The sequence below is a fragment of the Rhagoletis zephyria genome, unplaced genomic scaffold, assembly GCF_001687245.7.
Source record: "Rhagoletis zephyria isolate East Lansing unplaced genomic scaffold, Rhagoletis_zephyria_1.1 Rzeph_scaffold_02424, whole genome shotgun sequence".
Lineage (NCBI taxonomy): Eukaryota > Metazoa > Arthropoda > Insecta > Diptera > Tephritidae > Rhagoletis > Rhagoletis zephyria.
The window spans coordinates 17,063-34,513 of NW_016159508.1; the positions used below are offsets into that span (position 1 = coordinate 17,063).

General features: G+C 37.9%; 1 protein-coding gene across 1 annotated transcript in view; it reads right to left on the reverse strand.

Annotated features, from left to right (window-relative positions):
• Window positions 1–17,451, reverse strand: part of LOC108366853 (Down syndrome cell adhesion molecule-like protein Dscam2) — a 76,673-nt gene that overhangs the window by 16,504 nt on the left and 42,718 nt on the right. Inside the window, exon 8 of the mRNA XM_017621326.1 lies at window positions 12,521–12,710. Coding sequence (XP_017476815.1) covers window positions 12,521–12,710 — 190 coding nt within the window. The remainder of the gene's footprint in view (window positions 1–12,520; window positions 12,711–17,451) is intronic.

The window sequence follows — 17,451 nt, forward strand, 5'->3', positions numbered from 1 at the left end:
CGCCATATTAACTACCTGACAATTAAGCAGATTGTGACATTTCGGGCTGCCATACCTAGTCATCAATAATCATTCATTTATTTTGAAAAAAATATTTACAAAATTAAAAGGAAATCTGTCTTCGATCTGAGCAAAAACGAAAATGGAAATTCATACATCGCTATATTGGAAAAACAACCAACCAACTCTTTCTTTGAAACAAAAGACCGCTAATTATGTTGTCCACCGCAAAAATTAGTTATTATTAAACTCGTTTATTCTAAAGCCAATCACCGAAAAGGATTTTAATGTGCTTCGCAAACGTTAGCCCCAGTAAGTCTTTAATTTCGGTGCTTCGTGATATGAAGGATAATATGGTTATGGACGATAGGAGGTACTCTCGACTGAACTGGCACCCAGAGTTCGGAAGTAAGTAGGTAGAGGTTAGCCCAATGCCTTAAGTGCAGCTCCACCTCGCCCCACTCAGTGTTATACCGGCAACCGTTTCTTTCTAGTCTGCAGGTGGCCTTTAAGGCTTCCTTACGTATGAAGAAACAAAGTGACGGTAAGCTCAGCAGTGCATCCAGAGCAGCGCCACGTGTTGTAGAGAAAGCTTCCGTACAGCACACGGCAGTAGTTCTTTGAAGTTTTGCAAGCAGACTTCCCACGCTCTTGATTGAGAATCTGCTCCGCCATACCTGTTTAAATTGCCAAAATGCTGCCTATTCTTTAGAGGTTTTGTGTTCCACGTTAGATTGCCACGATAGTCTTGTATACAGAATTACTTCTAGACATGGGAGTAGCCAGCTTAATAGGGTCAACGGCCTTGCCACTTTGATAATATTAAACCAATAAATCGGAGTATTTTCTTTCCCATATTTATACCAATGTAATAACATTTCAAATCAAAAACCATTATCAGAGCTTGGTACTTTTAAAGTAGACTATCGTAATTGTTCTTTTCATTTTGTAATTAAAACCACGCGCGCACTATTCTTTATTTTTTGGTTTTCTTATTTTGAATGCAATCTTGCGATTTAAGAATAGAATTTTAAAGAATGTTCTTCGCAAATAAAACCTTTTTATATTTTGGTTCAAATTTACTTTTAAATTTCTCATCAGAATTTGCAAAAAATTAGACTTTGTGATTAGCACATCATCATTAAATTCCACAAATTTTTAATTTATGCAAAACACCGGAAATCCGATAAACAACTAACAGATCGTCGTTTAAAGTACAAAACCGTCAGTTACGCAGTTTTGCAGACGATACGCAGTTTTTTACTTTAACCGACGATATGCGTTCTTCATGCGTTCTGAAACCTAGTCGTCAACTCCATTTTCGAAATCATGTAGCCGGCATAATTTTCTACTGATAAAATCTTCTGCTTAAAAAAAAATGTTTCTTCTAGTGATCAGGTAGCATGAATTTGATGAAATTNGGAAATCCGATAAACAACTAACAGATCGTCGTTTAAAGTACAAAACCGTGTATCAACTAAATGCACAACTGCGTATGTGAGGTTGCATAAATTATTTTGTAAAGAGTAAAAACACTCATATTTCAAAATGGTTCTCTTTTTTACAAAGAAATCGCATTTCAGGCGAATGGATAATGCTTGAGCCAAGAGCTTGTGTGAGCAAATCCAATTTTTGGCAAAAAATGTCAGTTACGCAGTTTTGCAGAACGACGATACGCAGTTTTTTACTTTAACCGACGATATGCGTTCTTCATGCGTTCTGAAACCTAGTCGTCAACTCCATTTTCGAAATCATGTAGCTATTCTACTGATAAAATCTTCTGCTTAAAAAAAAAATGTTTCTTCTAGTGATCAGGTAGCATGAATTTGATGAAATTTAATAATTTTATTAAAAGTCATATGGTTAACAACAACAACGAATGTCATTAAATGAAACTACCTTCTTTTTTGTATCATGGTCTACACTGTGCTTCACATGCATGATTCAATAATTAAAGGTTTGCTCATTATTGACACTCCCTTAACTCCCTTACAAAAGCTTTGCACACACATACGAACCCACACACAGTGCCTTGCTAAGGGAGCCGATTTTGCCAAGAGGGACCGAGAAAACTGTTTTCTGAGCAAACCTTTTATTATTGAATCATGCTTCACATGTATGAGCGCCTGGTATTGGGAAATGAAATATCGTTTTGTTAATATGGGCAGATAGATATTTTAAAAAAGGCCATTATGGCTGCATTTCTTTATTTATTCTGAACGTTTGGAATAAACTTGTTTGTTTACTTATTCTTTAGAACGTNCCGAGAAAACTGTTTTCTGAGCAAACCTTTTATTATTGAATCATGCTTCACATGTATGAGCGCCTGGTATTGGGAAATGAAATATCGTTTTGTTAATATGGGCAGATAGATATTTTAAAAAAGGCCATTATGGCTGCATTTCTTTATTTATTCTGAACGTTTGGAATAAACTTGTTTGTTTACTTATTCTTTAGAACGTTCCCGATGATATGCTAACGTATATTTCAAACGCATTCTGTTTATTCTAGTCTGCACATAAACACAAAATTAAAAAGAAGTACATATGTATACATACAATAAAAGTTGGCTCTTTATTTCCGGGCTGGGACGTGTCCCGTCGTGCTGGGCCGGGCCGGGCCCCACTAAAATTCTTAACGTGCGGGCTCGTGCGTATTTTTGAAAGTTGATTTTGCACTCGTGTCGGGCCGGGCCTGCAAATTTAGGCCCGTGCCCATCTCTACTCCAGACACGTAAACTATTTCCCATCCACCTATTTTCCACCACGTAGTATATGACTGTGATTAGCTGGAAGACCGAAACAAATTCCCCAAGAGAAAAGTGAAGCCATTATTAAAGATTCGAAAATGTGTGAGTCCAGGCTCAATGCTGGAATGAAAATGGCATTCAGCCTCAGGGAACTCAGCGTTATAGAATCTCTTCAACAAAAGGTATCTTACAGCACTGAAAAGACACAAGTGCTCAAATATCTTCCGCCAACAATTTCTGCCTCGCCCCACTCAGTGCTATACCAACATCCGTTTATTTTTAGTCTGCAGGTGGTCTTTAAGGATTCCCCAAGTAAGAAGGCACAAAGTCATGGTAAGTTCAGCAGTGCGTCAAAGTCTATACACCACCCAAAAAAATTATTGTTAAATAATGAGGCTATCACGCCACCATTTTGGTTCTTTACTATCGAAACNCCGAGAAAACTGTTTTCTGAGAAAACCTTTTATTATTGAATCATGCTTCACATGTATGAGCGCCTGGTATTGGGAAATGAAATATCGTTTTGTTAATATGGGCAGATAGATATTTTAAAAAAGGCCATTATGGCTGCATTTCTTTATTTATTCTGAACGTTTGGAATAAACTTGTTTGTTTACTTATTCTTTAGAACGTTCCCGATGATATGCTAACGTATATTTCAAACGCATTCTGTTTATTCTAGTCTGCACATAAACACAAAATTAAAAAGAAGTACATATGTATACATACAATAAAAGTTGGCTCTTTATTTCCGGGCTGGGACGTGTCCCGTCGTGCTGGGCCGGGCCGGGCCCCACTAAAATTCTTAACGTGCGGGCTCGTGCGTATTTTTGAAAGTTGATTTTGCACTCGTGTCGGGCCGGGCCTGCAAATTTAGGCCCGTGCCCATCTCTACTCCAGACACGTAAACTATTTCCCATCCACCTATTTTCCACCACGTAGTATATGACTGTGATTAGCTGGAAGACCGAAACAAATTCCCCAAGAGAAAAGTGAAGCCATTATTAAAGATTCGAAAATGTGTGAGTCCAGGCTCAATGCTGGAATGAAAATGGCATTCAGCCTCAGGGAACTCAGCGTTATAGAATCTCTTCAACAAAAGGTATCTTACAGCACTGAAAAGACACAAGTGCTCAAATATCTTCCGCCAACAATTTCTGCCTCGCCCCACTCAGTGCTATACCAACATCCGTTTATTTTTAGTCTGCAGGTGGTCTTTAAGGATTCCCCAAGTAAGAAGGCACAAAGTCATGGTAAGTTCAGCAGTGCGTCAAGAGCACTATACACCACCCAAAAAAATTATTGTTAAATAATGAGGCTATCACGCCACCATTTTGGTTCTTTACTATCGAAACCAGATAAATTTTCGTGGACACCCAGTTACAACTCGTGGCCCCCATACTTTTGTCACGCGAACGTAGGGCCCGGCGAGTCTTCCGTGGACCCCTGGGGGTCTACCTGGACCACTTTGGGAATCACTGATATAGACCCATGAAAATGTTTACTTATATGATCAGAACGTCAAGCTTAGTCGATTTAGTCCGTCTGTCCGTCTGTTTGTATGCAATCTAGTCTCTCAGTTTTCGAGATATCTCACTGAAATTTGATGAGTGTGTTTTTAGAATGTATTAGTCATTTGTAGGAACCAGAAAAATCAGACCACTATAACATATAGCTTCCATGCAACTGATTGTTCAGATATGAGATTTTTCGTTATAACTCCTCCATTTATGCGGGTAGGAACAGCGTTGCCGAAAGCTTTCGCTAGAAAATCGTCACTTTACCTTAAAAAAGGCGTTATTTCGGCCAAAAAATGTCGTATGCATAAAAACTAAGCAATTGCGTTTTCTTAAAATTGCCTGCCTNGGGAACAGCGTTGCCGAAAGCTTTCGCTGGAAAATCGCCACTTTACTTTAAAAAAGGCGTTATTTCGGCCAAAAAATGGCCTAATTTTTGTTTATGGATTTTCTTAACAAAAAAAAAATTAAATTACATATAATGAGTCGTATGCATAAAAACTAAGCAATTGCGTTTTCTTAAAATTGCCTGCCTTTAACTTAAATTTATTTGAACAAATTGAGTAAAAGGTCTGACATTTAAAGAAAAAGCATTTGCTAAGGTTTTATGCATACGGCCCAATAAATATGGCCACACACTACAAAACCAAATGGAACCCACATTGCATATGAGTTAATAAAAGTTGATTTGCAATTGTTAACGACAATTTAAAATTACAATTTAAAACACAACTGCTTTTAAATAATTGAAATCCACCGGTTTGAAGTTTTTAATCCAGTTTTGAAGTGGGGGCTTCACAGTGTAAGATTTTACCCATCTAGCTGCTTTTAATTCTGTAATTCGAAAACTATTGAATATAGATTAATGAAATTTTGCACAAGATACGTTATAAGATAGTTGAAGCTTTTTACAAAAAATTTGTCATTTAGAATTACTGTCAAGCCACCCTATTTATATAACTGAAATTTTGTAAAAAGGCAAAAACTGAAATATTTAACTACAAAGGCTAAAATGTCCAAAATTGATATTTAGAATTTCCCTATAACAAGGAATGGTAAACTGACTTAAAAATAAATATATATATTTTTTAATTATGGGCGTGGAAAATATCGATAAAAAAGTCAAGTTGGGTCAAAAAAACTCCGTTGCAAGCTCAATATTTATTGCTCTATTTACAAAAATGGGCTACCATTGGAAAGGTAATGAATCAGACCTTCTCTACTCAAAGCGAAGATACAAGAATTTGTTTCGGTCGAGATATGAAATGAATTATTCGAAGAAACTAAATTCCTAGTAGGCCTGAAAAAAAAAATGTCATCAAAACTTGCACTTTACAGCAGCTAAAATTGTGTTGTTTAAAGTCTAAGAGAATTGGCAAATAAACTGAGATACAAACTTTATCGAATAGAGGCGGATAACGAGTTTGCGGGTCTAATGAAATTAATAAATTACTANGCTGCTTTTAATTCTGTAATACGTTATAAGATAGTTGAAGCTTTTTACAAAAAATTTGTCATTTAGAATTACTGTCAAGCCACCCTATTTATAAAACTGAAATATTTAACTAACTACAAAGGCTAAAATGTCCAAAATTGATATTTAGAATTTCCCTATAACAAGGAATGGTAAACTGACTTAAAAATAAATATATATATTTTTTAATTATGGGCGTGGAAAATATCGATAAAAAAGTCAAGTTGGGTCAAAAAAACTCCGTTGCAAGCTCAATATTTATTGCTCTATTTACAAAAATGGGCTACCATTGGAAAGGTAATGAATCAGACTTTCTCTACTCAAAGCGAAGATACAAGAATTTGTTTCGGTCGAGATAAAATGCAAATGAATTATTCGAAGAAAATAAAAATCCTAGTAGGCCTGAAAAAAAAAATTCATCAAAACCTGCACTTTCCAGCAGCTAAAATTGTGTTGTTTAAAGNCAATTTTAAATCCGCCCGCTTCCGAAAGGCATAACGCATATGAGTAAGTAAAATTTCTTAAATTTTCTGTTACAATTTGTATTTTTTTTTTAGGAAAAAAGCTACGAATCCGCTATTGATAAACATAGTTTACCAGACTAACAAAAGAAAACTGAAAAGGACGTTCACAGTTGATAAAATTGCCAAGTGTCAACCAGCAATTTAACAAAATTACCAAAATGGATGTGAACACCCTTAGTGTAATATTAGCATTTTTTAACTGATAGATAATTTTGACTGAACAAATTCCGTCTTCTACTTTTCTGTCTCTTTAAAATCAGTGTCAGCAGTGCAAATTAACGGTATGGTTACAATTATAAAACGAATTTAATATAACTAAAAGCACGGTTGTAGAACACAACTAGATAAATACATGGTTGTGTTTTGGATTACGTTATCCTGTAAAAATATATATAATTAAGTGGAAAAACTAAAATAAAAAATCGTCATTACGGGGGAAAATCGTCAAAACGTCATTGAGCTTAAAACGTGAAGATGAGGACGGAATCGTCAATTCGGCAACGCTGGCTAGGAACATGAAATTTCGCACTATTTGCACCTTAAATGAAAAGAACATTTACTGTGAAAATGGCAAAGGTCGTGTTGCTATAACCTATAGCCTCCATACATCTGATTGGTTAGATATGAGATTTTTCGTTATAACTCCTCCATTAATGCAGATGTAAACATGAAATGGCGCACTATTTTCACTTACCATTAACAGAAAATTTCCAGTAAAAATGACAAAGATTGGGTAACTATAACCCATAGCTCCCATACAACTGATTGTTCAGATATGAGATTTTTTGTCATAACTCTTCCGTTTAAGCAGCTAGGAACATAAATTTCGCACAATTTTCATTCGTTATGAAAATAATCTTCTTCTTCTTCTTTTTTGGTGCTGTAACCGCCTAAGCGATTTTAGCCGAGTACAGCAAAGCACGCCAGTCGTTTCTCTTCTGTGCCATCTGACGCCAATTGGAAACGCCAAGTGAAGCCAAGTCCTTCTCCACCTGATCTTTCCATCGCAGTGGGGGCCTACCTCTTCCTCTGCTACCACCAGCGGGTTCCGAGTTGAATACTTTCAGAGGTGGAGCGTCGGTGTCCATTCGAACGACATGGCCAAGCCAGCGGAGCCGCTGTATTTTAATTCGCTGCATTATGTCCATGTCGTTGTAAAGCTCATACAGCTCACCGATCCATCGTCTGCGGTACTCCCCGTCGCCAACGCGTAAAGGACCGTAAATCTTCCGCAAAATATTTCTCTCGAATACTCCAAGAGCCGCATCAACGGATGTTGTCATTGTCCATGCTTCTGCGCCATATACCAGTACGGGCATGATGAGTGACTTATAGAGAGTGGTTTTCGTACGTCAAGAGAGGACTTTACTGCTGAATTGCTTACTCACATATATGTAAAACTTCGATATTGGCAGTAAGCTAACTTCTCAATGTGCAAGCATTCCGAAAATCAAAGCAAGACAGTCTAGTACCGTTTTTGTCAGGGTATTGTGTACTTGAGTGCCATTTTTGTATATTTGTTCTGTACATGTTTATTTATAAAAGTATGTGTCCCTTTTATTTCGTACGTGTTTATTGATATATCTGTACTGTAGTGTTTTCGGACGATACCAGGTCTTACTGCCAATATAGGAGTATTACATATACGCCTACTCAGTCCAAAGTAGCACTTGTTGGCAAGAGTGATTCTGCGTTGGATTTCAATGTTGACATTATTATCGGTGTTAATGCTGGTTCCCAAGTAAACAACATTCTCTACTTTCTCGAAATTGTAACTGTCAACAGTGACGTGGGTGCCAAGGCACGAGTGTGCTGACTGTTTGTTTGACAGGTGATACTTCGTCTTGTCCTCTTTTACCACCAGACCCATTCGCTCTGCTTCCTTATACAACTTGAAAAAGGCAGAACAGACTTCGCGGTTTTTGTTACCGATGATGTCTATGTCATCGGCATAAGCCAGCAAATGCGCGCTCTTGTAGTAAATCGTTCCTGAGCGGTTCAGTTCTGCAGCTCTTATTATCTTCTCCAACATCAGATTAAAGAAGTCACATGAAAGGGAGTCGCCCTGTCTGAAACCCCGTTTTGTGGCGAACGGCTCGGAGAGGTCTTTTCCAATTCTGACGGAGCTGTTGGTATTGCTCAACGTCATTTTACACAGCCGTATGAGTTTTGAGGGGATGCCAAATTCAGACATAGCGGCGTATAGGCAACTCCTTTTAGTGCTGTCAAAAGCGGCTTTAAAGTCGACAAATAGGTGGTGAGTGTCGATCCTTTTCTCGCGGGTCTTTTCCAAGATTTGGCGTATTGTGAATACCTGGTCTATGGTGGATTTGCCAGGTCTAAAGCCACACTGATAAGGCCCAATCAGTTCATTGACGGTGGGCTTCAGTATTTCACACAATACGCTCGATAAGACCTTGTAACCTATGCTTAGAAGACTGATCCCGTGGTAGTTGGCGCAAATGGTGGGGTCACCTTTCTTGTGGATTGGGTAGAGCACACTTAAATTGCAGTCGTCGGGCATGCGTTCATCTGACCATATTCTGCACAAGAGTTGATGCATGCACTTTATCAACTCCTCGCCGCCGTACTTGAATAGCTCAGCTGACAGGCTGTCAGCTCCATCAGCTTTGTTGTTTTTCTGCCGCGTTATTGCTATACGTACCTAGTCATAGTCAGGCGGTGGAACGTCGACTCCGTCGTCATCGACTGCGGGCTCAGGCTCTTCCTCTACACAACTTTCCGTGCTGCTACCATTTAGTAGGGCGAAAAAATGTTCCCTCCATAATTTAATTTAAGGTCGCCGTTAATGTTCTTACAGGAGTACGCCCTGGTCTTGAAACCTTCCGTAAGGCGTCGAACTCTCTGGTAAAATTTTCGGGCATTATTCCTGTCGACCAGCATTTCAAGCTCTTCGCACCCACGTATTTCCGCCTCTCTTTTCTTATTGCGGCAAATACGTCTCGCTTCCCTCTTGAGATCCCTATAGAGGTCCCACAGGCGGCATATTTTTCTCTGCAGCTTCCCGACACTCTTCATCGTACCAGTTGTTCTCTCAAGCTCGCTGAAATCCGACTACTTCTTCGGCAGCGGTACTTAATGAGCGGGAAATGTGGTTCCACTGCTCGCATTTGTCGGTTTGTGGAAGAGTGCTCTCTGAGAGCAGGTGTGAGAGTCGAGTAGCGAAAGACAGCCAGCGCTGTTGTGATTGCAGCTTTGCGACGTTAAGCTGTCCTTGCATATTGGGGCGCACATTTTTTGCTGCACAGAGGCGGGTGCGTATATTGGCTGCAACAAGATAGTGGTCCGAGTCGATNAGCCTCTCATGCGAGGCTTTGCTATGCTTCTTCACTGGAAGTGGTTTTTACGTGGCGGGTCCAAACCCAGCGCNGATTTGGTTTCTCGTTTTTCGATCCGGAGACAGCCACGTAGCTTGATGGATCTTTTTATGCTTGAACCTAGTACTGCATACTACCATGTTTCGGGCCCGGCGAAGTCGATCTGCCTCATTCCGTTATCGGACGTTTCGACGTGGAGGCAGAATTTTCCGACGTTTGCCGTGGTCATCATCATATAGAGGGGGGAGGGGGGGGGGGTTCTCATGCGAGGCTTTGCTATGCTTCTTCACTGGAAGTGGTTTTTACGTGGCGGGTCCAAACCCAGCGCACAACCCATTGTTGGGACGGGGGTGGTTTCGCAACCAAATACACGTTTATATAGCGAGCTACTTGCTCCAAGCAGACACCCGCTTGCAGCCGCACCTACTGGTGAACAGACGCTGCAGACTTCAGTGAGCCCTTAAACCGAATAAGTCGGAGTGGCCCCACCGAAGCTCCCTCTCTTTCTGCCGGGACCTAAGGCTCCACTCGGATTGGTTACCGCATCTCGCACATGGGTTGCTCACGCTGCCCAAAGTGCGCGAACGCGGACGCAAGTGTCGGGATTGAGTATAGCCATGCAACTGTAACTGCATACCCTGCGCAACGACTATACCCCATTGCACTCCACTATACCCCATTACACTTACAGAGAAAATGGCAAAGGTCGGACCGCTGATCCCTATAGCCTCCATACAACTGATTGTTCAGATATGAGAGTTTTTTTTATAACTTCTCCATTTACGTAGCTAGAAATATGAAATTTCGCACTACTTTCATCCATTACTAGAGCTGTAAAAGTAACGAAAATTTGGATACCCGGATGTATTCGTTATTAATCCAATCAACATTCGTATCTTTCGTATCATTACGTTACTTTTGATACAAGCACTTGTACCTCACAAGAATCATCTTAACAAATCTTGCAGCGTAAGGAAATATTCGTTCGTACATATGCATACATGTACATACCCTGCAGTACGGGGGAGCGACTACAGGGTTGATGAATCGGTAGCTACCTGATAAACTCTGTCAATTACCGACCGACTATATGCAGTGTATTTCATCGATTACTTTTACAAGGCAATGTCCTAGGCGGTAGTCACCATCGGCTCTCTCTGCACTACCGAGAGTTACTAAAGTACTCATATCCGTGATTTATGGGCGCCCCCTGTCGTAGTTTTTCGCGAGTTTACTTCCGACTGGTTCGACTCTGTACTACGATGTGCACAACCATGGGTTAATAGAGTAGCTACTTACCTAGGAGTCGGTGCAGTAGCGGTTCAAAAGTAACGATTGACTCTAGCAGTCCTGGAGGGTATATACATACCATGCAGTACGGGGGAGCGACTACAGGACTGCTGAATCGGTAGCGACCTGCTAAACTCCGTCAATTACCGACCGACTACTGGCAGTGTATTTCATCGATTACTTTTGCAAGGCAATGTCCTAGGCAGTAGTTACCATCGGCTCTCTCTGCACTACCGGGAGTTACTAAAGTAGTCACCTGCGTGATTTATGGGAGCCCTCTGTCGTAGTTTTTCGCTATCTGGTAGCTCTGCACTACCATGTGCACTACCACGGGTTAGTAGAGTAGCTACATACCTAGGAGTCGGTGCAGTAGCGGTTCAAAAGTAGCGATTGACTCNGCAAGGCAATGTCCTAGGCAGTAGTTACCATCGGCTCTCTCTGCACTACCGGGAGTTACTAAAGTAGTCACCTGCGTGATTTATGGGAGCCCTCTGTCGTAGTTTTTCGCTATCTGGTAGCTCTGCACTACCATGTGCACTACCACGGGTTAGTAGAGTAGCTACATACCTAGGAGTCGGTGCAGTAGCGGTTCAAAAGTAGCGATTGACTCCAGCAGTACTGAGGGTATGTATACACGCAACATATTTTTGTATCGATTCGAACAATTTGATACAATCAGCACTTGTACCTCACACGAATCAAGCATGCATGCACGTACATATACACGCAACACACTTTAGTATCGATACGAAAAACAGTTTCGTTACCGCACAATATGTTGTGTTTTATTGATTCACGTTGAAGGTGCATATACGGAAGATGCGAGTAACGAGATTATTATGTGAGTAACGATTCGGTACTTCGAGTCAGGGGTTGTATTCGTTACTCAGTAACATACAATTGATTGTTCAGATATGGGGTTTTACTGTAAAACGCCTTTATTTGGACAGCTAAAACCGAGAAATTTTGTGAGCTAGTTTAAAAATAATTATACAAAGTGTACTGAGAAAATCTTCAAAATCGGTGCTGTATATGCTTTATCTCCTATACCACTGATTGCTCAGATACAAGTTTTTGTGTTATAACTCTTTTATGTAGGAAGGTAAAACCCATAAATTGAGTTACCGGTTTATATACAGATCACGTAGAAGTGAAAATTACTTAGTTTGGTGCTACATACATATATAAGGCATATCTTCCATGCCTTCTGATTCATATCTGATCGTTTAGATATGCTTTTTTATATATGTAACTCCTCTATCTATGTGTTCTGTGAATATAAAATTTTTTTCAAATGCAGTAATCTATTAAAGTAAAATTTTGTGATGTTCATGAAAGGTATGAAGCCTTCCGCATAACCGAAGGCAGCGCTCCTCTAACTTCTAATTATTAAGTTATTCTTACGATATTTTAAATAAGATGAAAATGCTGATGTGTTTCCAGTTTTGTTTACTTAATTTTAAATTTTTTTGACATCACAGAACAGCTGAGGGTTTGACACTAAGGGTTTGCCAGCAAAAATTCTTCGGCTTCTGACAAAAATAAAACCTCATCAACTCTCTAATTCAAATGTTTGTTTTAACTCAATGTGAAAATCAAGTAATTTTCAAAGGAGTTTCGGTGCTTACCTGTCAATCTATTAACGGTGCGGCAAGTATAGCTCTTAAATGCATCATTGGGTCCCGCGTTATTTATATACAGTTCCCCGTTAGGTAATACTGTATACTTTCCACCTATGTCAGTGTTGGGGTAGAGATGCATGCCAGTATCTTGGACCCAAGCTGTTACCATAACAAACTCCGACATATAGCTGGGCACCTACAATACGTTTATAAAAAATTATAATATAAAAATATTTGCGCATTATATAAAATAGCAATACAGTTATTTAATGTGATTGTTAAAAAGTATTATACAGATTTTAAATTTTTTGTAGTCCGTCTGGAATTCATTCCAAAATTGTGTTAAATGTCATTCATATAAACTGCGTTCTTATGGACCGTGTACCGGAACGTATGCGTAGCATTGAATCCAATTTTCTTTCACGAAAACGAAATAGCCCTTTCCAACTGGAATTTTTCGTATGCGCAACCAAAAATTGTTTAATTTAGTGTGTTGGTGTTGGTTGATTTTTCCGACAGGGTGGTAAGATGATTNATAGCATTGAATCCAATTTTCTTTCACGAAAATGAAATAGCCCTTTCCAACTGGAATTTTTCGTATGCGCAACCAAAAATTGTTTAATTTAGTATTTAATTCGGCCGCAGCAACGTAGTGGTTAGCTGTGCACACTACCACTCCGCGGGACCTGGGTTCAACCTCGGTTCAACCCAACATCAAAAAATATAAAACAAACANGGGATGACGGAAATTCGTTCCAAAATAAAAGTTTAATTTAGTATTTAATTCGGCCGCAGCAACGTAGTGGTTAGCTGTGCACACTACCACTCCGCGGGGCCTGGGTTCAACCTCGGTTCAACCCAACATCAAAAAATATAAAACAAACAAGCAAAAGTCTAAGTTCGGGCCCAACCGACAATAGATACCCGGCGCAAGTATTAAATATAGTTATTTTACACCTTTCCGAAAACTAACGCTACATGGTAGGCAGGGCTGGTTTGATCTCCATTTCAAACATCTTCGATAAACTTATCTTACTAATATTATAAATGTGAAAGTTTGTATGTTTGGATGTTTGGGAAATCATCACGCGGAAACGACTGAACAGATTTGCATGAAATTTGGTAAACGGATAGCTTATAGCCCAGATTGGTTAATAGGCTATTTTTTTAAGAGTTGCCACCTGTTAAAAAAGTTTAATTTATTTAATATGCGGGAACGACTGAATAGATTTGGATGAAAATTTGCACACAGATAGCTTATGACCTAGATTGGAAAATAGGCTACTCTTCTTAAGAGTTGCCATCTGTTAAAAAGTTTCATTAAATTAATACGCGGAAACGACTGAATGGCTTTGCATGAAATTTTGCAATCAGATAGCTTATGACCTACAGTGGAAAATAGGCTAATTTTTTGGAATAGTTGCCACCTGTTAAAAAAGTTTTAATTAAAATAATACGCTGAAAGGACTGAACAGATTTGCATGACATTTCGCGCAGAGATAGCTTATGACCTATGTTGGGAAATAGGCTACTATTTTATGAGCTGTCACGTATTAGAAAAGTTTAATTAAATTAATACACGTAAATGACTGAACTGATTTGCATGAAAGTTTGCACACAGATAGCTTATGACCTAGATTGGAAAGTAGGCTACGTTTTTAAAAATTGCCACCTGTTTGAAAATGAAATTTTGCCCAAAGATGGTTTATGACCTGGATTGAAAAATAGGCTACTAGGATGGTCTTAGACTGAAAGTAAGTCCGATAACTCAAGGCCCCTCCCATACATATTGGAATTTTCATATTGCATACATATCTCTGGAAGTATTTGTGGGAGAGAACTGAAACTCGGTATAGTGATATGTATCTGAAATCAATGATGGCATTAATCGATTGATGTTTTAATCAGTTAGTTAATTCGATTAAATTTAATCTGATTACAGTTAATCATGATTAATTTTAGTCTGACTAAAAAGGTAATCGTAACCGCGATCAAGAAATTAATTTTTAATCGTTAACTCTTAATTTGATCAAGTAGGTGTGGTGATTAATTAAGTTATGCTGGAAGTTCCCTGTACACACAAAGCAAGTTAATCCGGTATGGCTAAGTCGGGTTTCCTCATCAATCTAAGCAATTTGGTGTGCATTTTCATTAAGATATATACCAACAAACGTTTTACAAACTAGGTTTGTAAAAGTTCCCAGTTTATGTATTACTAATAACAATAATTATTATTTTTTTATATTATGTGCTTTTTATAAGCGTAAAACACAAAATAATTACTATAACTGGTGTTTGGTTTCAAACTCGGACAAACTAGACAAATTAATCAGATTTTATTTTTAATTGGATTAACGATTAATGTTTTAAATTAATTAAACGTAATCGCAGCCAGCGATTAACGAATAAAAAAATGTTATCATTAATCGTACAGTTGATTACGACTAATTAATTTTAATCGTCAAACGCGATTAACATTTTAATCGTTAATTTTTAATCGTTAATCAGATTAACAGTTTCCCAACACTGTGTGAAATCATGTTCATATTCACGGAGAAAAATGGACGTTTTTGGAAAAGAGGCGTAGCACCTCCCATACTGACTGAAAGTTTCATATTGCATATCTCTTCAAATGTTTGGGGTAAAGCACTCAAGCTTGGTATGGAAATACATATGTATGTATGTATGTGAAACTAATACCATACTCATGGAGAAAAATGAGAGTTATTGGAAAAGGTGGTGTGGCAACTCCCATGCAAATTGATTTTTCTATGCTGCATATCTCTGGAGGTGTTTATTGCAGAGGACTGGAACTTGGCACCGAGATGTGTATACAAAATTAATTCCATACTCATGGAGAAAAATTTGCGTTATTCGAAAAGGGGACATGGTTCCTCCCGTACAAATTTACTGTTTTATACTGCTTATCTCTAGAGGTGTTCATGGTAGAGTACTGGGACTTGGTACTGGGGTATGTAAAATCAATTCTAAATTCATGGAAGAAGATTAGGGTTATAAGAAAAAGGGGTGTGGCACTTCCAGTACAAATTTACTTTTTCTTGCCACATATCCCTGGAAGTGTTTGTGGAAGAATACTGGAACTTGGTATGGAGTTGTGTATGCAAAATGTATCAATTGCTCATGGAAAAAATGTGAGTTATTAAAAAAGGACGCATGTCGCCTCCCATACACACTAAAAACTTTTTAATATATATCTCTGGAAGGATAGAAAATCTTTCGAAGTATTTTAAATATGTTATGGAGGTTTTTTTTTATAAGTGCCGTACTGACAGAATAAATTTCATTAAAGGGAAAAGGCAGAGCCGGGTTCGGTCTTATAATCTAAAGCTGTCTTGAGGCATTTGCTACAGTAATGAGAAGTGGTATTTTATCAAGGCCAGGTTACTAAATTTGAGTTGGAAATATTAGAACCCGCCTCCAAGAAGGTTACACGTTCACCTTCGAACCATTTTAAGGTAAACTTAGAGGGATTGATATCTTTCGTATTTTATAATTTCATAGTTTTAACCTTAACTCGCTTAAAAAATAACGAGCTATAACGAAATGGGTACAGAAATAAAATCTAACATCTATAATTTGTTTCATATCTATATATTAATATGCTAACATAAATTTTTCTCCGTTCGTTTAGCGATTCTGCCAACCGATTTCAAAACCAAGAACACCGTTGGAAAGGTATTTTTCCGTAGATGAGCAGAGTTTTTATAGTTTCACAATTGGTTGAAAATTACGGCCAAAACCCTCGTTTAAACATTTTCGAATTGTGTATAGATGTTGCTGCAACATGTTCAATCTGACATGTTTCGCCTGTTGTTCCACTACACATTTGAAACTAAGCTTTGAAATAAAGATAAATATGAAGATGAAGAAATAAATGATAACGATGCAGTCAAAAAAAAAAGAAGGCAAAAGTGAAGATAAAGACGAAAATAGAGACAATGACATATACATAAGAATTAGGGTAACTAAAAGTGTAAGAACATTTCTTGAATTTATGAAGTGAAACTTCTTTAGCGGCAGTTGGTTGGTTGGGAGTAAATTGTCAAATTCAAGGGAAATAATGGACATGGAAACATTTCTCAGCGGTTTAGTGGTTTTAGAATAAAAACAAAAACAAAGATGTCTAGAGGTACAGGCAAAAACGAAGATCAAAGTAAATTTAAACACTTTAAGGTAAAGGTGAAGAGGAATATGCAAAAATAAAGATAAATATGAAGAAAAGGATGAGGATGAAGATCGATATTGGTATCGATATAAAAATCGATATTTTTATCGATATAATAATCGATATTTTTATCGATACTCTTATTGATTAAATAACCGCTATTGTAATCGATATAATAATCGATAATGTTATCGATACAATAATGGATATTGTTATCGGTATAATAATTGAATAAATAATTGATTTTGTTATCGATTTAGTAATTTATATTGTTACCGATATGTACAATAATCGATACTGATGATTATCGATGAATTAATCGATTTTACAATCGTTGTATTTTTCAATACGTTTATGGATATTGTTTTCGCTATTTTTATCGACACAGTTATCAACAGGATTATCGATATACTAATCGAAACATGGAATGTGATCACATTACATGACATCACATCACATTTTATCACATGATATGAAGAGACATCACATGATATTAAATCACATAATATGATATTACATCACACGATATCACGTGACATGACATTATATAATATGACATCATATTATATGGCATGACATCANATATGACATCATATGATATGACATCATATGACATGACATCAGAGGATATGACAACACATCACATGACATCCTATCCCATCACATAAAATTACGTCACATCTTATCACGTCATCGCACCTTATCTCATATACGTGAATAGAAAAAGAAAAGGATATAAGCAAAGATGTGA